At 36.8% G+C, this 22,298-nt stretch overlaps 1 protein-coding gene across 1 annotated transcript; it reads right to left on the reverse strand.

The window, feature by feature from the left end:
* Positions 1–9,558: 9,558 nt before the first annotated feature.
* On the reverse strand, positions 9,559–19,353 carry LOC139733362 (ileal sodium/bile acid cotransporter-like). Its single transcript, XM_071644201.1, has 4 exons — positions 19,123–19,353; positions 18,530–18,723; positions 12,035–12,239; positions 9,559–10,074 (listed from the first exon to the last, which is right to left on the reverse strand). Exons 1-4 carry the CDS (start codon positions 19,351–19,353, stop codon positions 9,559–9,561), a joined length of 1,146 nt encoding a protein of 381 aa, XP_071500302.1.
* Positions 19,354–22,298: the final 2,945 nt, after the last annotated feature.

Here is a 22,298-nt window from a genome sequence, read left to right on the forward strand (position 1 = left end):
ATCGTATGATTATGAACTGCAAAAAAAAAAAAAAAAAAGATTAAAGGTCATCATTATTCTCCTCCTGCTACCGGATATGATACTTTTTTTTTTAAAAAGATCAGATGAAGAACCAAATTGATACTCCTTTCCCAGAGGTGCCAAATCTACACTTGAAGAGTTTGTTCGCAAAAACCGATAAGTCCATATATGCCAAACGGAGATATTTGCGATTAAAAGTCAAGAAAATTAAAGAGAATATGAAGAAAAAGTTTTGCTTCTTTTGACCATAACTTCAAAAATATACCTTAATATGTAATGACCATATATCATTTAAAATGAATTTTTTTTGTACTTTATATGACAGAGACCGCATTTCAAAATTTTCAAAAATGGACTTATCGGTTTTTGCGAACAAACTCTTCACTTTAACATAAGGAGGAAACCCTGGGCTCGACACTCAGGAAAAACTAGGCCTAAACGCTTTCTCAAGTTCATATTTTCATCGAAGGTTTTACGCATGACTGAACAATTCGTTTTTGTCCTTCAAGGCACATAAGAAAACATTGCAAACATTGACATGTTGTCATTCGTATGCATATGCCATTCAAGAAAACAATAATAACAAAAAACCAATTTAACACAATGAGAGACATGAATGAATAGCAAAAGTAAGTTTTTGTTTCCCTTGTATCTCTTTACAGCCTTAAACAAAAACAAAGTGGGAAAATGAAGGGAAAAAAAGAATTTTCTTTCAATTCCTACTTCAAATGACAAAAGGGAGTGAAGCCACAAAAAAGGCCATTAAATGGACGATTTTTTTTGATTAATCCTTTTGATTTAGGAATTTACGATTCATGAGACAAATGCAAGAAGCCAATTTTACTTTAAAAGTTGAAATATTAGGTTTCAATATGAAATAACATTTGAAATTACTACCTTTCCCTTTAAATCGGGTTCTTCCATAATGTCATTTGAATTTGGAAGTGACAGAAGCTTTTTCATTTTCCTCCATTATTTTTAGCTTTTGCTTATCTTGGGGGCTACGAAGACATTATAGAAATCATAGGTTCATTTTGGCAAGTTGATTAAACTTTCTTATGCTAATGAATTTGTCTTTTGTTGTCATTGTACTATCAAACTACAACTTGTTTTTGCAATTATTACTTTTGTTTCTTGCAAGAGAAAAACGAATGTGTTCACTCAGGCGTAAGGATTTTGCTTTACCTATCTTTTTATTTCCCTACCAGCTAATAGTTTATTAAATCACCTTCAATAATTATGGTACATAATACATCAATTTTTAGCCAAATATTCTATGAAAAATATGAACTTGAAAAAAAGTGTTTACTTTATTTTTTTTACTGAGTGTTTTTAACATTTTTTTCATGTGCTTTGTCTCATAGAAGTGCCCTACAATGGGATAAAGAAAGTATACCTCCGGCACTGGTCCTGTCTACACAAATTTCCAAAGAATTATCTTTTTTTTTAATCTGTTGACATTCCCCTTCTAGATTTTCTCCATCTCTCCAAAGTATGCATCGAAATAAAAATGTTGCACAACAATTACAATCAAGTAATGCTTTTGTAATGTGTGAGTCATCTGAAAAGCCGCAGATTATTGCTCTGTGGTCACAGTGCAGTCAAACACGCACACAGGTTTCTTATCAGTTATAATATGATTGAGCACATTCTGGAGTTTTATTTTTAATTGCCTAATTTCTCCAATTTCTTTAAAAAAAGACAACAACCTCAAGATTGCACATTTTCTTTCATAACCGGGAAAGGCAAAGCGTAGTATTTTTCAGGCGTAGGTACCATGCTCTTCTAGAAACCTATATGCTAAAATACATTACAACTTAAAAACATCCCGATGGAATCCCATTTTCTTTGTTCAATTGTCCACTAACTTTAAAATAGGTAACATACTCTTTAGTTCTGAAAAATCATCATGCCTACCTGCCTGCATTGCTGGATAAAGTTCACTACAAATCGTGTCAAAGTAGTTACAAGTTTTGTTTAACTGTATACTCTGAATTACATTTTCTGTACAGAACTATTTGTATTTTTTTAACGGCTATATTTGGTGAGTGAGTTATGGGATCAATATATGAAGATAACATATGATAATAATGATAAGTCATACTTACGACTGTACTCAATATTATGTTTCAATGTATTCATGTCGTCGATGTAAGATTATTTAGGCTTAGTAAAAACTAACTCCAAGTTTTTATTGCAACTAATTCACAAATTGTCCTATATTGACTTAAATGAGCACTAGATTGTTCAGTGTTCTAGTAGGAGCTATGAGAAAAATATTAGGCATGCATACTCGAGCAGGATTCGAACTTACGACCTCCTGATCTTCGGATACAGGCGTCTTATCTTCTGGACCACTAGAATATGAAATACGGCCTTGGATGGTTCAAGAGTTATTCAACTAGCAGAAAACAATATGTTTCAAAGATAATAACTCAGTTACAAGAGATACTAAGTGTGGCGTTCCACAGAGAAGTCTTTTAGACCGTTGTTGTCCATGATAATATATCACTGATTTTTCTTTGAATCTGAGGTAGTTTCTTTCATAAATTTTGCCGATGATGCCTATGTATTTCTTGACCATAAGTAGTGATATCGATGTACTTGTTCAAAAGGTCAATGTAGAATTGAAAAAAGTGACTGATCAAAAACGAAGTATATGTTTTTCAGTATTCCTGCTGCTTATTTAAGTTCAGAAATGACTGGATGATTTTAATTGAAAAATCTTGGTATAATTGTAGATAATAAACCCTCTTGGAAAATACTTATTGATCATAATTATTTGTAAACATCATTTTCCGTAAATAAAGGTGTCATGAACAGACTGAAAATTCATATTCCTCAAAATACTTCGTCATTTTTATTCCTCTTTGATATTGCCTTACCCTAATTAAGGAATTTTAGCTTGGGACATTTGAGGCTCATCAGACCCTTGGTACTATAATATAGAGTGATATCACCGTGATTACTGTAAAAGAAATCCCTCCGTATCATTAGCTATTCTCCCGTACATTCACATACAATGTATTGTTTGACTCTAATAAGATGCGAAGAAACAATAGATTGTTCTTATTTAACTTCGATCAATTTACATACAAGTCATGTGTGATAACAGTTTACTATCGTATATATTTGATTGTTTGTTCCTCAAAAGTCAATCATTCCATGATTATCCCACTCGACGGTCCAATGAGTTTCACTTACCACTTCGTCGAACGATTGTAGCTAGGAACACACTTATTCATACTGGTCCAAATTACTGGAATTCCTTTTTTTTTTTTTTTTTTTGAGTGACGACTCTTCAGAATCGGATAAGTTTATAGGCTTATTTTGATACCCGCCTGAAAATCTATACATTGCCGCCTTTTAATATTATCGTTAATATTACCTGATTACAGCGAAAGTTATTCTTGAAGCTGTATAGCCGTTGAAAGGCTTGAATCCGAAGAGTATACGATCGTTTTTGGATGTAAAGGAAAGCTGTTTTTTTTTCTTCGTCAAACCTCCGAGAATCGTTGTCTCTGTTGCGTACTATTCTTCTTTATTTTGTTATCTCGTTGTTATGCTAGTCTTGTTTCTTATCGTGCCGTCAAGTCAGTCTTTCCATGTAAGAAGTCTTGCTGCTGTGTCGGTCTCGTTTAATGTTTTCATTTTGCTTTCAATGTGCATATACATATTATTATGTTAGTCCGTCTGTCTCTTTAATAGTGGGCTGCGAAACATTTTTGTTGCTGTTGTTACAGTTTGAATCGATTTTCTTTTTAAATCAATCTATTTTTTCTTCCTCCAGAGGGGCTCACACTCTATACGAGCATCGTTTGTTCAGTGGGTCTCTCAGTTTTTCACACGATGTATATTGATATTTCACTAACTTTGATTACTTCAGCACCCATTACAATGTATCGTTACGGTAATGTTTCAGTCATTGTTGATTACTATGTTCAATTCACATGCATTACTTCTGTCACTAAATGAAGTGAGATGTATAGCCTATTATGTTACAGTCGAAAAAACGGAAATTAATTTGAACTTGGACCACCAAACTTCCGCCCGACAGCCATGCTGGTTCTAATTCCTAGCCTGCAGCTGGCACTGCGAAAATTATTGAATTTCATGAAATTCTACCGTCGCGTTGTTGTCGGTATTGCACTTGATTGGCGAATCGCCCCACATCGACAAAGTTCGGTCGTCTGGTTGATAAGATGTCTGTCCGGAGACCAGGAGGTCGTAGGTTCGAATCCTGTTCGAGTATGTATGCCCATTATTTCTTATGTCATGGCTACTACTTATAAAACACTGATCAATGCAGAGGTATTTACCTCGATGTAGACAACGCGTCAATAAGTTGCAATAAAACAACTCGATGGAAAAACAATAATGAATTTGAATAATTACGCTGCACTCGCTTCATGCTACATAAGGATTAGAACCAGCACTGGCTGTAGGGCAGAAGCTCGGTGGTCTAGTGGATAAGACTAAAACACTGATCGATTTAGTGTTTACGTCATACGTAGAGTAGGACAATTTGTCGGTCAATTGCAACAAAAATCCAGCTCTGTCCATGTACTTTCTTTCATGAATCAGGATACAATCATTTTATCAACCATCTTACTTAACCCTTCCTCCATGTGCATTCTTTGCTCTTGAATTCAGGAAAGGGGTAATTGTAACTCTTGAGTTTTTCTTTCCCTCGCTATTTTACTTCATTCATCTTATTGTGAGCCCCTTTCCTTAATTCCTGGTGCTAACTTTGCACCAGTTGTCATTGTCGTACGGTCAAAAACGACAACAACAAACACACAAACAAAAATCAAACCCAAACAAAATAAAACAAAACAACTACCCCCTATTCCTGTCATCTCATGTATATTAGCGTCGGTGATTTGTGTTTGGAAGCTACCCGCCTTCAAATCAGACTTTATGCTTCAAAATTTTAGAAGATGAATATCAATTGTTTTGACAACATTGTTTATCGATGTCTCTCAGTGTTTCTCAATACAGACATCAGGTCAAAATGCATGCTTGCTTGCTATATTTCAAAGTTTGAAATATACGTAGGGAATAAGAGTGGTAATGATCTTCCCAATTTCAAAGCATTTACAAAGAAGTGAATTGTGACAAAAGGCTAAAACTCTTATGGACATTATTGGAAGAGATGAGTGCAGACAAAGGGAAAAGTAGTTGTTTAGTTATCATTGTTCACTACCTGGCACATTGATTGGAAGTGTAGTACTAGTAATGCGTGTTTACCAAGCGAAATCACAGTAACTGCGTTGCATGTCCTATTGACATTTATCTTTACATATACACCTACGGGACACTATCAGGAAAAAAATCATGTCTGTCCCCTCTGGAAATATACATAAAGAGAATGTTACCTTGACAACTTTGAAGATTTTCATTATATGATTAGTTATCAATCTTCAAACAAAATGAATGGATTGAAAGGATGTGAAATGTAACTTACCTTAAAAAGTAGAACAAAATAGAAGAGATAGGATTTCTATTGCGTGATGTCGCACATATACGTGAGCAAAAGTATATAATGGTTATACAGTGGGATCGTGATCACCGGCCTCATCAGGAAGAAGAAGAAGAAATTAGATCGTTCCATTTGTGTATAGGGGATATTATATGGATCTGTTCATTATTAAATGCAGTGGGTATGGAGTTCGTATAATGTAAAATATAGTATAATGAAAAATAGTTGCTGCCAAGTTAGGAAGCACACTTGTATTGCGTTGAGCATAGCTGTGCAGGGGAAAAAAACCCTGGAATTGTAACCATCATGAATTTATAGTTCCACTCATTCACCTAACTGCAATTCCTTCAGCATTGCTCAGCTCTGTAAAAGTCTGTTCATTGCCTCGAAAAATAATTCGTAAATGAATTATAATATGGTGATGTTTTTTCTTAGTCGTCTTGATAGTAATAGCATGATAGTACATATTGATTTTATGTGGTTCTCTCTCCTTTTAAACATTGTCAACAAGACCAATTCCACAATTCTATCAGTGTAACTTTAAATGAGCCAGCGCATTGTCATGTTTTTCAAAATAAAGCAGACGAAGCTCTTCTTTTACAAAGAACTTTTGTCTCGTTTTGTTTCGAAATCCAGGGTAGCTCATCATTGTCATTTGTTTATTGTGACTTCCTTTTTTTGACGACTGAGACATTCGCATAACCACTGCCATCGCTGTTGAATGATATATATTGTTTGCATCATAGATAACTACATGACTGATAAAAAAACAACAAAACAACATTGCCTTCTTCTGTCATGTAATGCGCCTGCCAATGTCAATGCACAGAGTAAAGTATGGTATAAACTATTAATAACAGTCAGGTGTAAAAATGTCAGAGGTAGAATGTCTGGGGTAAAAACGTCAGAGATAAATATGTTAGAGGTAGCTTAACTTCATAGTCACCCACAGCCGATTGTATCTAACATGAAAACTAAAGTTGAAGAATTATATTTAATTCTTCAACTTAAGTTGAAGAATTATGTTTAAAGCTTATAGTGCTTCTCAATATTCTGAGTTCTTCTTGAACAGTCGCGTACACACACACACACACACACATACGCACTGCAATACACGCAAAAAAACCCCAAACTTACGAGGGTGACACAATGTTGCATACCCAAATATAAACAGTAGATAACTTATAAACAGTAGATAACTCATCATAATTCACCTACTAACACATGCTCACAGCTTTTGTATTTTCGTATACTTTTTAATACGCAGATACGTGTGTAGGCCCCCTATACAAAGAAATAATATTACTACAAACACACACCAAAGTGAGTATATACACACAAAGAACTCACAAATACACATTGATTACCTCCATATAGGCTACATGAATCTTGTGTGCACGTCTCCTCCCCCCCCCCCAAAAAAAATCGATTTAATTCTAAACTCTTAATGAAGAGTGTGCACAAACAATCACTCATTTAAATCTACAATTTCTCAGAATGTTATAGAAATGAGGATGCAAACGTCCCACTCACGCCCATGCTAGTGCTAATTCATATGTGTTTTTTCTGTATACAGAACTGAACCAGGCATAGTCTAAAAAGGAATTAGCTTTTCAACTTCCACCTGTTAAGCCACGTTTTCCAAACGGGCGGTTTTGTACTCACCCTGTAAGACCAGTTACGGCACTTGACATAAATCAATATAATTAATATGGAGACATTGGTACGCACCCACACAGCAAATTTATATCAAACCGTTCAAGTGTCACACGGCGCAAAACAGACTTCAAGTAACACTATGCGGAAAGTTGACAGACCTTCACATAATGAAAGTGAAAACAAAGACTAACAAAACTGTTCTTGAACAACAACAACTTGAAAACGATATTATCTGATATTTCAGCATGTGTGTTCGAATATGTGGTAACGCTATGTTAAACGACAGAAAATGTACTTTTTGATAAGCTGTGTACCTTGTTCTGAGTAAGAAATGTAATGAGGCGAAGACACACTCATTCGTTCGGAGCTAAAAGAAGCTCAGAGAAAGTATAGTGAATTGCATCAGAATTTGGTATTATGAAGAAGTGTTCGTATTAGGCATTATGATTAGAACAATAACAGTAATAATCATTACTAATAATAACAATAACAGTACAAATGGTGAGAAAACAAAGACTGATAGAGATACCATTTAAAATAAAGTTGTACATATCATAGAACAACATGCGAGACTGCATTTATCACGTCGGACAGATGTTATAGCAACAGAGAAATTGAATTTATGGGATAATTACAACTATAAAAATTTCTCTTTATGGATATTCAATATCATGTACATGTACTTTTCAATTCATGATGTCAATTCGCCAAAGTACATTTCATTGATTTTTCACAACATAGTAAAAACAATCTTTCAATTCTCAGTCTTGTCAAAAGCATACCTTCAAGTTAATCGTATCTCAAAACTCACAATGGCGGTACCATTTGGTTCTGAATGAAAACATAAAAACTCACCAGTACACAAAAGAGATATCTCTATACAAGATGACAAAAAAGGAATACCTGAACCTATCGACGAGTTACATTGAGGAATACAATTTAGGAAAAAATACTGAATCAATTCCAGGGCCCCATTTCATAAAATATGTTAGGATGGCAACACTTGCTGGAATGACAACTTCCAATAGCAACAGCCAATCAGGAAGCTGGATTCTTGTCGTTACCATGACAATTTCCATTCCAGCAAGAGTTGCTGTCATATCAACTCTTTTTATGAAATGGGGCCAAGAGTTACAATGATTCAACATTACTCCTCGGAATACACTTGGCTAAGCATGTGGTAGATATGGTAAAAGCTACAAGAGGATCGGTCCGAGTTATTATCACTAACGGATGTTGACCTCCATGAAATGATGAATAAATTCAAAGACATGAATAAATGAATAATTTTGTTTTTCTTCAAATCAAACTAATTAAGAGCATATACATTTTAAGACTTGACATTGATCTTTTCTTTTAAAGGAATGATATTATTGTTGGCGATAGGACTTGGGCTTCTAACTTTTTTTGCGAGATACCAAGAAACCCCTTATGAGATAGTACAGACACAACTTTGACAGAGCATACTGTTCTAAAAGGAATTCAAAATTTATTTGATGAAAATCAGATTCGGAATGGCTAAGACATCTAAACACAAAGTAAAACAAAGTGATCGCAATAAAAGGTGGGTCATTTCTTTTAACACAATCACTCTGCTTTAGATATCACGACCATTTCAAAACTAATTTTCCATCAAATAAACGTTGCATTCCTCTCAGAATTATATGCTCTTACAGCTCTTTCATATTTCATAAGAAGTTTTTCATCATCTCACCAAAAAAGTTACAAAAGAGAAGTTGGGTCTCAACCAAAACTATACGATCCCCTTAATTACCAAATTGCTTTTTTTGGTGCCCCCCCCCCCAAAAAAAAAAAGAAAAAAAAAGAAGAAGCATGAACATGGACTAATTTAATAAAACGTTGGAATAATGGTGTACAACGAACTATAACTTTATAACAAATATAAAAAATTGAAGGTATTTGTATATAGTGTGTCAAATATCACGTGCTGTAGGGCGTTTATGATAAGGTCAAACAAAATGGGGTGAGGAAAGAAAATGATATGATTTTAGTAAAGCATGATCATCATCCCTGATAATTATGTGAAAATTTGCAGTTATGTTAAAGTCTTCAAATGCCACACAGGCACATAGGCCTACAGTAACAAACCTGACCGAAACTTGTCGACAAAGATGCGTAAAAAGTCGAACGTTCGGTCATTAAAGACAATAAGTGAACGACTTCCTTGCTGTCACGACTACTTGTTAACCAAACAATGCAGTACCCATTACGTACGCCTACGTGGCTAAACCAATTTCACGTTACACACATGCATAATTACATACTCATTATGCATAATAAATAATTTTCAGAGGACTATACATTTATATAATTTTATTTTCATTTCATTAATGTACAATTAATGTTGAAGTTTATGTTATTTTCCTCATTGTGCATTATTTTGAAATGGTTGTGATTTCTGTTGTTACCTCCTGAGTGTAAACTGAATTGCCAATTTTGCTCGTCACTTCTGGGCCACTGGCCTCCTGTTCATTGACCTTGACTCCAACTATTTCAATGTTGTCTTCAGCATCCGCCCCTTTGCCTTTCCGCATGTGTATAATCCACCTGTATAACCCGATCAGTAAAGCTGGCTCGAGATGGATGAAAAATAGATAGAGAATCGGGTAGAAGAGCATGTCTAGGAAAAGAGGCGAGTCGGCGAAGGAGAGTAGTGTCAAGGTCCCGGCAAGTCCCACGTTCTGGGAGCCGGTCTCGAAGGCGATAGCACGGCACTTGGCGTGAGGCTGCCGGAGCAAGCGGGCGAACCCGTAGCCTATGGCGAAGCCCAGGGCGGGAAGAAGGATGGAACACAGCCAGAGTCCCCACCCGGCTTTGTAGAAATTTGGATTCAGCATTATGGGGAAGACAATCCCCGGAATCCCAATGAGAACCACAAGAATCAAGGATACCTGATGTGTAAGTGAGAGAACGTCAGAAGGCATAGATCATCGGGATTGGTTTTATTGCATGTCTCGATATGAAAATCATCAACTTTCTGAACTACCATGTCTTATTTTTTTCCCATTGTTTTCTCTATCATCACATATAATCCAAAATACAAAAGTTAAAATTATGGAATGATTTTGTTTTTCAATAACGGTGCGAAAAGACACGAAAAACTTTGGATACCGGTGTCCTTGTCACAGGTGAACGTATGTTATACAAATGACAATGTTAACTCTGCACTGCAAAAAGTCCGGTGTTAAATAGTGAACACCGAGCTGGTGTTAAATTTTCGGTGCTCATTTCTGGTGTTTAATTAACACCTCGGGGTGTCATTTCCAAATTTTAAACTGTTTTTTGGAAGAGTTTCTTAGTAACTGCACTTCTTGTTGATTTTTAATTTAAACAAGACGATCAAGAATTTTACATTAAAATACTAGATTTTTGAAAAAATGTGAAAATAAATTTACACCACAGTAACACCAGCTGGTGTGGTCTCTTATTGAAGCTGGACGGGTGTTAAACCATTGATATTAACACCAACAAATATCAAATCAACACCATGTGGTGTCATTTTTGAATTAACACCAGTACAGTGTCAAAATAACACCAGGTACAGTGTCAAATTAACACCACGAAGTGTCAGGTGAACACTTTTCAACACCATCACAGTGCATTTTCAGCACCTGTGGGTGTGGTCCTTCATTGAAGTTTGATCGGTGTTAGATTTAACACCAGTGGTGTTAAATCTAACACCGATGTTTTTACAGTGTGACATTCTTTTAACTCTGTCCGCTTCACCCTTAATGTGGAGGGAACGCCCTGTACAACTCTGATAAAAGGATATACAGGCTACAGCCGGGTGTAAAGGCCTTTTTTCTCAATAATTATTTCGACAATGAATATCTTTCATGGATGGATATCACTACTATATTTATACTTTAGAATGCATATACTGACTTTCCTATTGGATCTAAATTCTAAAGTACATTGGGAATACTGCGCAATGGTTACTTTAGAATTATAGATATATCTTAAAAAGCTATAATTTGACCTATCCATTTAAAGGTCTTGTTGACCTTTGGGAGCAGTGATTTTTAAAATGTTCAAGATATCTCACTTGATGCATATATGTGCAGGTCAGTTGTATCACAAAACATCCTATACCATATAAACTTTTCGCGATAAAGGCTAAAATATAAGAAGATAATATAAGTTTTTCTCAATAACCCATAACTGTATACGGTGTAGTCTTGAAACATGTTTATCATATGAGTATATGAATATAAGAACGACCCAAGTCCATGGAAGACCATTTCGAGTAAACTTAAAAAAACTTCATATCTTTTTTATTTGTTCAATGATATTCTATTTAACTGTGATGGGAAGGCAACATTGTATATACAAATTAATACATATATTATTATGACAATTAAATTTACATTAATTGTGGAGAGGCCATTTTGTGTGATGGACTTGGGTCGTTCTTTGATTCATATACATGATACAATGTATTCTGCTATAGAGATGAGTGAAGGACGAGAGAGGGCGCTATAATATGAATGTAAGAATGACCCAAGTCCTTCATTCTTACATTCATATAAGATTTAACTCATTTATTTCAGGCACTTTCGGGGGTAATTAGGATTTATCATTTATACACAAGATGAGTCCATGCATAAGCTACAATTTCCCATGTCAAACTGAATTTGGCCAAAAATTGAACTTGGGTCGTTATTATATTCATGTCTTCATATCTATTGTTTACATTTTATATGTTTAACAATACTTAACATTAATAATACTAATTTGATTTTTTACAGTGGTTGTTTCTAACCCATATTACTCACATATTATAACTATTTTAAAGCACTAATGCGGAGTTTTTGTTTCATCTGCAAATGGTAAATTATGCCTTTAACTCACACGTGTAATCCAAGTCGACCATTCCTTCTTCCACCAGTTCAAGAATACTCCGAAGGCAGCAGGGATCAGAATAGTTAGGAGGGTTGTAAAAATGTTCATGTAAGGAATCACAGTTGAATCACTGGTCCAAACCCGAGCGTAGATAAAGAGATTTAGGGGCATCATCCCTACGGCGACAGCCGTGGAAACTGTTGTCATAGAAACACTGGCAGAGAGAATGATGTGAGCGTGTGTGTAAATATGAATTCAGGCACAGAATTTCTTGCTACATTGTGCACTCTTTCATACTTCGATTTTTCCATTTTTTTTTTCAATTCAATATTTTATTTATTTCCATCAGCAAAAAAGAAAACGAGAACATAATTCAAAGCGGTACAATTTGTCAATTTGTCTTTCATTTGTCTGATACTGGCATTTTTTTTCCATATACAATATAAAGTATATGCACGAATGATGACATAAGAAAGAAACAATGCACTTTGTCATGGCAACAACAAAAAAGAAGAAATAAATAATCATAACGATGGAAAACAGTGTTCCACTAAAAAGACAGGCTTGTAAGATAAACCCCTCAAAAAAAGTTTGGAAATCTGACTTCAGTTGTAAATTTCTCCAGTTTGTAAGCACTATATAATACATGCTTGATATCAGTAGAAAGATTATTGAATTCTCTTTGAAATGATATCCTACTCATTATGATTATGCTATCAAGTAAAAGGCTGTACTCAAAAGTGTCTGATAGGGTCTGCATTGGAAAGCTGCGAAATGAACAAGAACGGTCCTTATGAATGAGAGTGGTCGTGAAGAGTAAATAGAGAACATGTTCTTTTGTGTTATGTCTTTTGCTCTCAACTGGTCAGCCATGAAGGCAAATTTCAATAGACATTTTAACTTCATATTCAAGTTTTCAGTGGTGCCATGCCAGGCAATTTTGATAGCTCATCAAGTTTTCTGGTTGTACATCATGCCACGTGTAAGCAATGCTCAAAAAGCCCGCGCCATAGGGCAAATTGAAGCTGAAATGCTTCAAAATGATGACAACGCAAGACCACAAGAGCGTGTGTTGCGACACGGATTGTCGCCCCTACACGGATTGTCGCCCCCGTCTCGGGGAGACAATCCGTGACGGAGTTGGCGGCACGGATTGTCGCCCCCGTCACGGATTGTCGCCAAGCGACAATCCGTGACGCTTGTGCAGCTCCCAGTTTTTGACCTCGAAGGCGACAATTCGTGATGGCAAAAAAAATTGTTGCGACACGGATTGTCGCCCCGTCAAGGATTGTCGCCCCGGGCTCGGGGTAGTTACTCCGGTGTTAAGCTTTGGTGGGATGGGTATGACTGGTAAGTTATGCGTATGTGTGTGTGTGTGTGTGTGTGTTTGTTGTGAGCTGCATGATATGTGCTGTGTATGATTTGTAGGTGAGTACAATAAGTGACTTGTGTATGAGGTTCCGTATAGCTGTGTGTGTGTGTGTGTGTGTGTGTGTGTGTGTGTTTGGAGTATAATAATACAATATGTAGAAACTGTGCATGTGTGGTGGTTGTATAGTGGTAGTGGTTTGTTCGTCTGTGTTTGTACGTGTGCCTGTATGCGTACGTGGGTCTGTTTGTGTTTGTGTTTTACGGAGCCCGCCAGGTGACATGAGGGAAACAAATCTGCATGGATTATTGCGTTCCTTCGCAATATTATTGCATTCCCTCGCAATATTATTGCGTTCCCACGCAATATTGCGTTCCCTAGCAATAATATTGCGTTCCCTGAGTCCCTCGCAATAATGATTGCGTTCCAACGCAATAATTATTGGGAGGGAACGCAATCATTAATGCGAGGGAACGCAATAAATATTGTGAGGGAACGCAATAATCCATGCAGATTTTTTTTCCTCATGTCACCTGGCGGGCTCCGTAGTGTTTTGATATTTGTGCGAACAAACTTTTTTGAGCAGCAGGCACTACTGTGGCAATGAAAATGCCTTCAGTGTGTATGAGCACATGTTTAAAGGGTTCACACCAGCGTTGATCTAAAAATAGTATGGGTGTGTCAACCAATATCAGCGGTGAGGCGGGCTAGGCGAGAGAGAGACCGAGAGAAAATACATTCGAGGGAGGTACCCTCCCCAAATGTTTTCTGTCTTTGTTAATTTTTCACTGCAGTCATTTTCTTCCATCAGTCAACGTCCATACCACTATTCTTTGTCCCAGAATAGATTTGGCATGCTTTATGCATGAGCGAATAATTTCCACACGCCGTAAATAATTTGTCAATCGTTAGTTGATTTCAGCACTAACGAACTGCCATTGCACACCGCTAATACATACGTAATACAAACAAACACCAACAAACACTCAAACAAATCCTCATAATGCAAATAAATCAACTCAACACTCTTTTTCCTTGATATTTATTGATTTCATTCCAATCATTCATAAATCGACCCATTCTGAATGTAACATGAACAAAAAAGTTACAAATGGCAATTCGAAACAAACAAATCCATTTGTCAATTTATACTACAAATAAATCTCACTTCAACATAGATAACTCGATTATAGACCAACCCTACTAATAATTTCTTCACGAGAAAGTTTTGACATGTAGGGCCCTACCAAACCTATATTCCTTGAATATATTGGTTTGGATCATGTAACACCTTCTTACTTACAAGGGCATATACATTAAAAAAAACCCACACAATTACATCACACAAATCTAGAATGAAATCAGTCATAAAGAACCCGACCACCCCCCCCCCCCCCAACCGAAACAAATCTAGGGCCTACATCTATCCTAAATATTAAATCCTACCAACATCTGTCATACCATTTATAACTATCCTTCTTCAAATCCAATCCCCAGCCCACCAACCCCTGATAAACCAAAACCTAAATCATCCCACACCCACATTCACCTACCCAAATACACACACACACACACACACGCACACGAAGGTTCATTATTCCGAAGTTTCGTTTTTTCCAAGGCTATATCCGAAACACACAATTCCCTATACCTAGAGGTTCGTTGATCCAAAAATGAAATTCGAAATAACGAACCTTCGGAATAAAGAACCTTCGGACTAAGGAGCCTTCAGAATAACGAACTTTTGCAATAACGAAATGTAACCCCCTCTCCACGTACACACGCACACCCGAACCGATACCACTTTGTATATTCCTTCCTGATGAAACGACTTCCCAATGTTGATAAATAAGACATAATGGACCGCATGCAGAAAAGCAGCGTCCGCCCGCACGCAAGCTCCACTCCGAATTCATATACAAATACGCCAAATAAACTCATCAAAGTCAAAGCTTCTGATAAAATCAATATCAACGTTTATGCCAGCAACAGCTTACTAGGCACCCTCCCCACGCCCAGCTAAAAAACACATACGCAAAAAGCTGACATAATAAACACATTCTTCCATCATACACACACACACACACACGCACACGCACAAACGGACACTAAATTATCATGTGCACGCTCACATAAACACACTTCCTTGAAACCTCACCATGACTTTTTACATGACATGTTTGCATGGATGTAGCCATGTAAGTTATGTGTTAGTATTTCAATGACTATGTCCAGAACGATATTACCCAGCAAAATGTGCTTCGAGGGCGGACGACAATCCGTGCCGTCAGCCCTCGTCACGGATTGTCGCCAGACGACAATCCGTGACGGGGGCGACAATCCGTGTAGGGGCGACAATTCGTGTCGCAACAGCGTGACTTGTGTGCAACTTTCTCGAGAGAGAGGGCATCACTAGAATGGACTGGCCTGCATGCAGCCCCGTCCTTAACCCCATAGAACATCTTTGGGATCAACTTGGCCGAGCTGTGGGGAAGAGGGTCACAAATGCAACGACATTGGCAGGACTCCGTCAGATACTGGTTGACGAGTGGAACGCCATTCCTCAGCAGCGAATCACGAAGCTAATTAACAGCATGAAGACATGGTGCCAGGCGGTGGTGCAAGTACATGTACTTGGGTCGTCCCCTAGATACTGCAATGAGCCCCGATCATGTCCACTGACAATTATACAGACAAAGTAAACATAAAGTAAAGACAAAATAACGACAAAATGAAGACGAAATAAAGATGAAACTCCAATAAAACAAAGACCATGCCATTTCACTTTATGTCTTTGTTGTGGTTAATGTGGCGAGGTTCTGTAAGATAAAATGGATTGAGTCATGATCGTTTGTGCTTTGTGTGTGTATTATATGTGTGTGTGTGTGTGTGTGTGTGTGTGTGTGTGTGTGTGTGTTTGTTTATCTGTTTTGTTGAACGCATACATGTTTCACTCCATAAAAATGCTGATGTTACAGTAAATGAACACCAAAGAAACAATGGGGAACTCACTCATATCGAGGAATCTCCATTAGGGACGTCAAAAGTTGGGCCATTTTGCAGCTTTTAAATTCTGACTTTACCTCATATTTGTAAGCACTGCACCTCCATATATACGATAATCATAACAAGTATGGTATCATTTTAAAAAAAATTAAACAATCTTTGAGAGGTACTAAGCACAAATAAATTATTTCTAAGAAAAAATGAGAAATGATTGATCAAACTCAGATTTCCAGACTTTTTTTGAAGGGTTTATATATATATATATATATATATATATATATGTATATATATGTATAAATTAAATTCTTGTATATACTATTGTACACTTACTCATTGATATTACGTTGCTGATGCTATAAACAATACTTACTATGATTAAGAACGCAAACATATAAACTATATAGCATAGCACATAAATGGCACAGACACTATTTGGCTGGATATGCCAGGGAAATTGACCAAAAAGGAAGGTATACACGCGGCCACACAAAACAATTACACTAACAACAACACTAAGAAACAACACAAAACACAGAAATGACAGAAACGAAAAAAAAATTCGTTACTGGACAACGAAGAACGAGGAAAGAGGAGCAGGGAAGAATGGAGAAACAAAAGGAAAAGGAAAGGAATGGAAAGGTCTGTGGACACGCTACAAAATCTCAAGGACAAGGACAAGTGAAACATGGCGGAGTTTTTTTTTTTATTAAACGGAATTAACTGGTATATATGGAAAGTAAATATTTTAAAGTTTATATTTGAATATAGTTCTCTTTCCTCCCCGTCATTTGATTAAACAGCAGGAGAGGTTACCTTACGCCTGTCATACTTAACGGATGAGGGCATTTTCGTATATATACACAAAAGTAATTATCGTTTCTAAGAGTCATGGTCGGGATTATTCTTCATGATGCCATATATAATTTTCTTCATAGAAAAGATACAGAGAAAGTGATGATGAACAAAGATGTACAGCTATTCTAGTGACATGTGAATTCTCGCTATCGCCAATGACGTAAAAAGTACCCGGATGTGGCTTTTTCGTCAAGATTTAGTGCACTTGGTAGCAAGGGCACTTCCGGCGCGGGTCATAATTTGCACAACGCTAGCGTGCGCGTACGTGTACCTTACCTATAGCGCAGCGCCGACCACGGATACTTGATACAGTAGGCCGCTGTATACCGCCCGAGCCAGCGAGTGGCTAGGCCTGGCGATACCGTACTCGTACACTGTAGTCCCCGCCGCCGGCGGCCGGCCTTGCATTAATAGCATGCACCACTAGCACTGCACGCAGCGCACAAGCTAACACATACCGGTACGGCGTACATCACAAATCAGTCATCTCTGCATACGCTGAAAATATGCTGGAAAATATTAACCCGCCTGGATATACAGTATATCGTCATGGAATGCCCATCTTTTTGTTTCTTTTTTTTTTTCTCTGTCGAAATGTCGCGAACACAATCGGGAACGAACAGTGATCTCGAACTTATCCTGTCTCCGAAGCAATTTCTTCCAAGTAAGTACGTACAATGTATGTAAGCACTGGGCCTACTACCTAGTGCTACTATACTACCACTACTAGTAGGTCGCGCGTGCACGTACTGCGCTGTGGAGTCACCCGCAAACTTCACCCACGCGGCCACGTCACGTCTCGCATGCCAGTAAGGGTCCTATTTCTGCAGATTTTTTTCATTTATTGTCGTGCGAACAACACATGGCAGCTTCGCAGCAACAACCAATAGTCGTATTAACAGCAATTTCTTAAGAATGGAGGAATTTCAAATCATATTAAAGCTGTAATTCAAGTCGAGAAAACCGGAAGTACACGTAGAATACAGTCGGTTGTGTGACTGTGTAAACAGCATTAGTCACGTATCACGCGCGTACGAACGGAAGTGACTTTGCTGCCGGACTATCCCATAATGCACCGTGAATGACGCTTAAATCAACATCCTGGTACTTTTTACGTCATTGGCGATAGCGAGAATTGTATGAGACTGACGAAAATCAAAGCAACAATAACTGGAAAGGAAAGAATATCACATAAGGGAATATCATGTCTTCTTAAAGACTGCATGAATGAAGAAACTATTAAAGCAACCGTCATTTTCACAGACGAATATCACCTCAAGCACACGTCTCCATTAGTCCAGTATGTAAAGAGATTCGAATAAGTTCCACCAGGGCAGCAGGCAACTATGAGGACCGATATGGCGCCGGCCGCTTCAAGTTTCAAGGCCAGGCCGAGGCAGAACCCGATGAGAGGCATCAGTATAAACTGTGACGCCATGCCGATGAAAAATCCGGCGGGATGACGAAACTGCACGAGGGAAGAGTCACTGCGATAGTAGTTTGGTTTTTTTTTTTTTTTTTTTTTTTTTTTTTTTTTTGCTTTGACGTCTATGATGCGTCTCTTTGCTTGGAACATGCATGAAAATACAGTGATCTTCATCATCTTACATATCGTCAAACATTTCTGAAGTGTAAAATAAGATATTGTTTGCTCTGTAATATGTGTGTGTGCTTGCGTATTTCGAGGCCAACGATCTTGGGATTTGCTGGTACAGTGTAATAGACCTGCATTCAAAACTTCATCAATATTATGTACATTTTTAACAAAACTAAATGGTTATCTTGTCGTTCAGGAGGCATTGCGAAAATGAAAATGATTTGATTAAAAAAGGAAGGATTTAGTGAATGATGTATATTGTCTACAAACCGTCTCTTTAATGTCCTTGAAATTAATGGCCACGCCCATTGACAGCATCAGCAGCACCAGTAACATACTGGTCGTTATCTGTGACGCCAAAGTTAGATTGACTCCACCGTTTGGAGGACTCGCAGTAACTGTGGTACCATTACTAGTAATATTTGGCGTTATCGTAGAGAGCACAGTCGACTCGGTCATCCATATGACAGTCACATCCGTGGCATTCAGCCGGAAATCCATATCGTATGATTATCAACTGCCAAAAGAAAAAAGAGAAATTAAAAGTCATCACTATTTTCCTCCTGCTACCGGATATGATGCGGTTTTGTCTTCTTTCCATTGAAGAAGCAAATTGATACTCCTTTCCAGGAGGCGCTTATTCTATACTTTAAGGTAAGGAGGCAAACCTGGATTCGACACTCAGCGAAAAAAGAAAAAAACAACCGCTTTTTCAAGTTCATATTTTCATAGAAGAATTTACGCATGAGTGTACAAATTCGTTTTTGTCCTCCAAGGCACATAAGAAAATACTACAGAAATTGACATATTATTGTCATTCATATGCAAAGGCCCGGCAAGATAACAATAATAACAAAAGACCAAACTAACACTATGAGAGAAATGAACGATATAGGAAAAGTAAGTTTTTGTTCCCTTGTATCTCTTTATAGCCTCAAACAAAGTAGGAAACTAGGCTGGAAAAATACGAATTTTCCTTTAATTCCAACTTCAAATGACAAAGGGAGTAAAGCCAGAAAGGTGATTATTAAATGGACGAAATGTCTTTATTTGATCCTTTTGATCCAGGAATGTACGAATTCATGAAACAAATTCAAGAAGCCAATATTGCTTTCAAGGCTGAAATATTAGGCATCAATACGAAATAACAATCAGAATTTCTACCATTCCGGTTAAAGTTGATCCCTTGAATTTGGAATTGACAGAAAATTCCTCATTTTCCTCCATTATTTGTATCTTATGTTTATCTTCGGGGCTACGAATACAATTCAGAAATCACAGTTTATTTTCGCAAATTAATTAATGCTTCTTAATTCAATGAATTTGTCTTCCGTTCTCATTGTACCATGAAATATCACTTATTACATGAAAAATATGAACTTGAAAAAGTGCTTGCTTTCTTTTTTTACTGAGTTTGTTAACATTTTTTTTTTGCATGTACTTTTTGTCCCATAGAAGTACAGTGTATAAAGAAAATGTACCTCCGGCACTGGTCCTGTTTACTCAGATTTTGAAAGAATTATCTTTTTTGTTTGTGTTGTCGATTAGCAACTTTTGGAACACAAGTCTTTTGTTTTTTTTTATGGTGATAATATGGTAAAACACGTAAATATTGATTTAGTAACGACTTTCTGCGACACGATCTATAATCTATTAACATTCCCCTTCTAGATTTACTCCATCTCTCCGAAGCACCGAAATAAGAATTTTGCACAACTAAATTTATAATCAAGTAATGTGTGGGTTATCTGGAAAGCCGCAGATTGGAAAAGTATAGCTAATCCGGTCTTGTTCTGTGGTAAAAGTGCAGTCAAACACGCACACAGGTTTCCGATCAGTTATAATGTGATTCAGCACATTCTGGAGTTTTATTTTTAATTGCCTGATTTCTCAAATCCCCCCCCCCAAAAAAAAAAAACCAGCCTCAAGATTGCAATAATTTTCTCTCATAACCATACGGCGCCGCGTAGCACAGCATATCATCAGCGCAGGGCTGATTCGTTCATTTCGTGACGTCATAATTTTGGTAACCAAAATTTCGCCGTCAGATCGGGTTCAGGTGGTCTAAAAAGGGTCTTAAAACACCATCTCTCCATCGTTCTAGAGACGTTTTCACCTTTTGAAAGTTAATTATTTATATTCCTGGAGACTTAAGCTTTCCAGAAATATATAAATCACCTTGTTTATGAATATCGTCCTTTTTTGTCGTTCACAATACTTTAAGTGAATTATAATTTGTAATCATTCTTTTTCTTTTTAATCCTTCTCTCCAAAGAATGCATAGAAATGAAACATTGCATAATAATGATTTAAAAAAAATTGTAGGTCATCTGGAAAAATCCAGCCTGGAAAGGTAACCAACCCAGACGGGTCTTGTACTCTCAGGTCAAAGTGCAGTCAAGTATGCATATACAGGTTTCTGAGCAGATGTGCTAATTATGATATAACACCTTTGATTGTCTGATTTCTCGATTTTCTGACAAAAAAATCAGATATCAATTTTCCTTTTTGATAACCGGGAAAGGCGAAAGCGTATTTACTACAACTTTAAAATACAGATAACATACTCGTTAAATTTGAGCTATCGTCATGTATGCGTTGCTGGATAGAGTTCGCGACAAATGGTGGGAAAATAGTTAAAATGGCTATATTTTGAATTATATTTTCTGTATATGACAATTTATGGGTTTTTGTTTTTCTCAGCGCCTATTTGCTGAGTGAGTTATGGGATCAATATATGAAGATAACATATGATAATGATGATAAGTCATAGTTACGACTGTTCTCAATAGTGTATATTCATGTATTTATATTGTCGACGTAAAATTATTTAGGCCTAATAAAAATCAGCCCCACATTCATAAAATTCTTCCAACAGGTTCTTTTATTAGAACTGATTAGAAAAAAAAATGTCCTACATTGGCGTTGATTAGCACAAAATTGGTCGGTGTTAGTAGCAGCTTTTTGTCATATTTAATGACAAAAAGAATTCAGAGGCATACATAAGAATTATACTCGAGGAGGATTCAAACCCACCACCTTTTATAAAATCAAGGGGTGTGACTTTTTGTTGGTTTTGTGATGCACGGTCCCATACATACCTTTCAGTAATTTTTGTTTCTAGTTCAGAAATAGTTCTGGATGATTTTAATTCAGAAAGTGTATCATATTTCATTTCACATTTCTTGGTCTTACTGTGAGTGCAGATACATACTTGTCAGTAATTTTTGTTTCTAGTTCAGAAATAGTTCTGGATGATTTTAATTCAGAAAGTGTATCATATTTCAAATTTCTTGGTCTTACTGTGAGTGCAGATAATAAACTCTCGTTTGAAAATAGACATTAATCATATTGGTTAAATCATTATCCGTAATATAGGTGTCAAGAACAAACTGAGATGTCATATTCCTCATTGATATAACCTTTCCTTAATTACGGAATTTTAG

Source organism: Diadema antillarum, unplaced genomic scaffold (assembly GCF_040938485.1).
Source record: "Diadema antillarum isolate AM-2024a unplaced genomic scaffold, OU_Dant_1.0 seq00000472_RagTag, whole genome shotgun sequence".
Classification (NCBI taxonomy): domain Eukaryota; kingdom Metazoa; phylum Echinodermata; class Echinoidea; order Diadematoida; family Diadematidae; genus Diadema; species Diadema antillarum.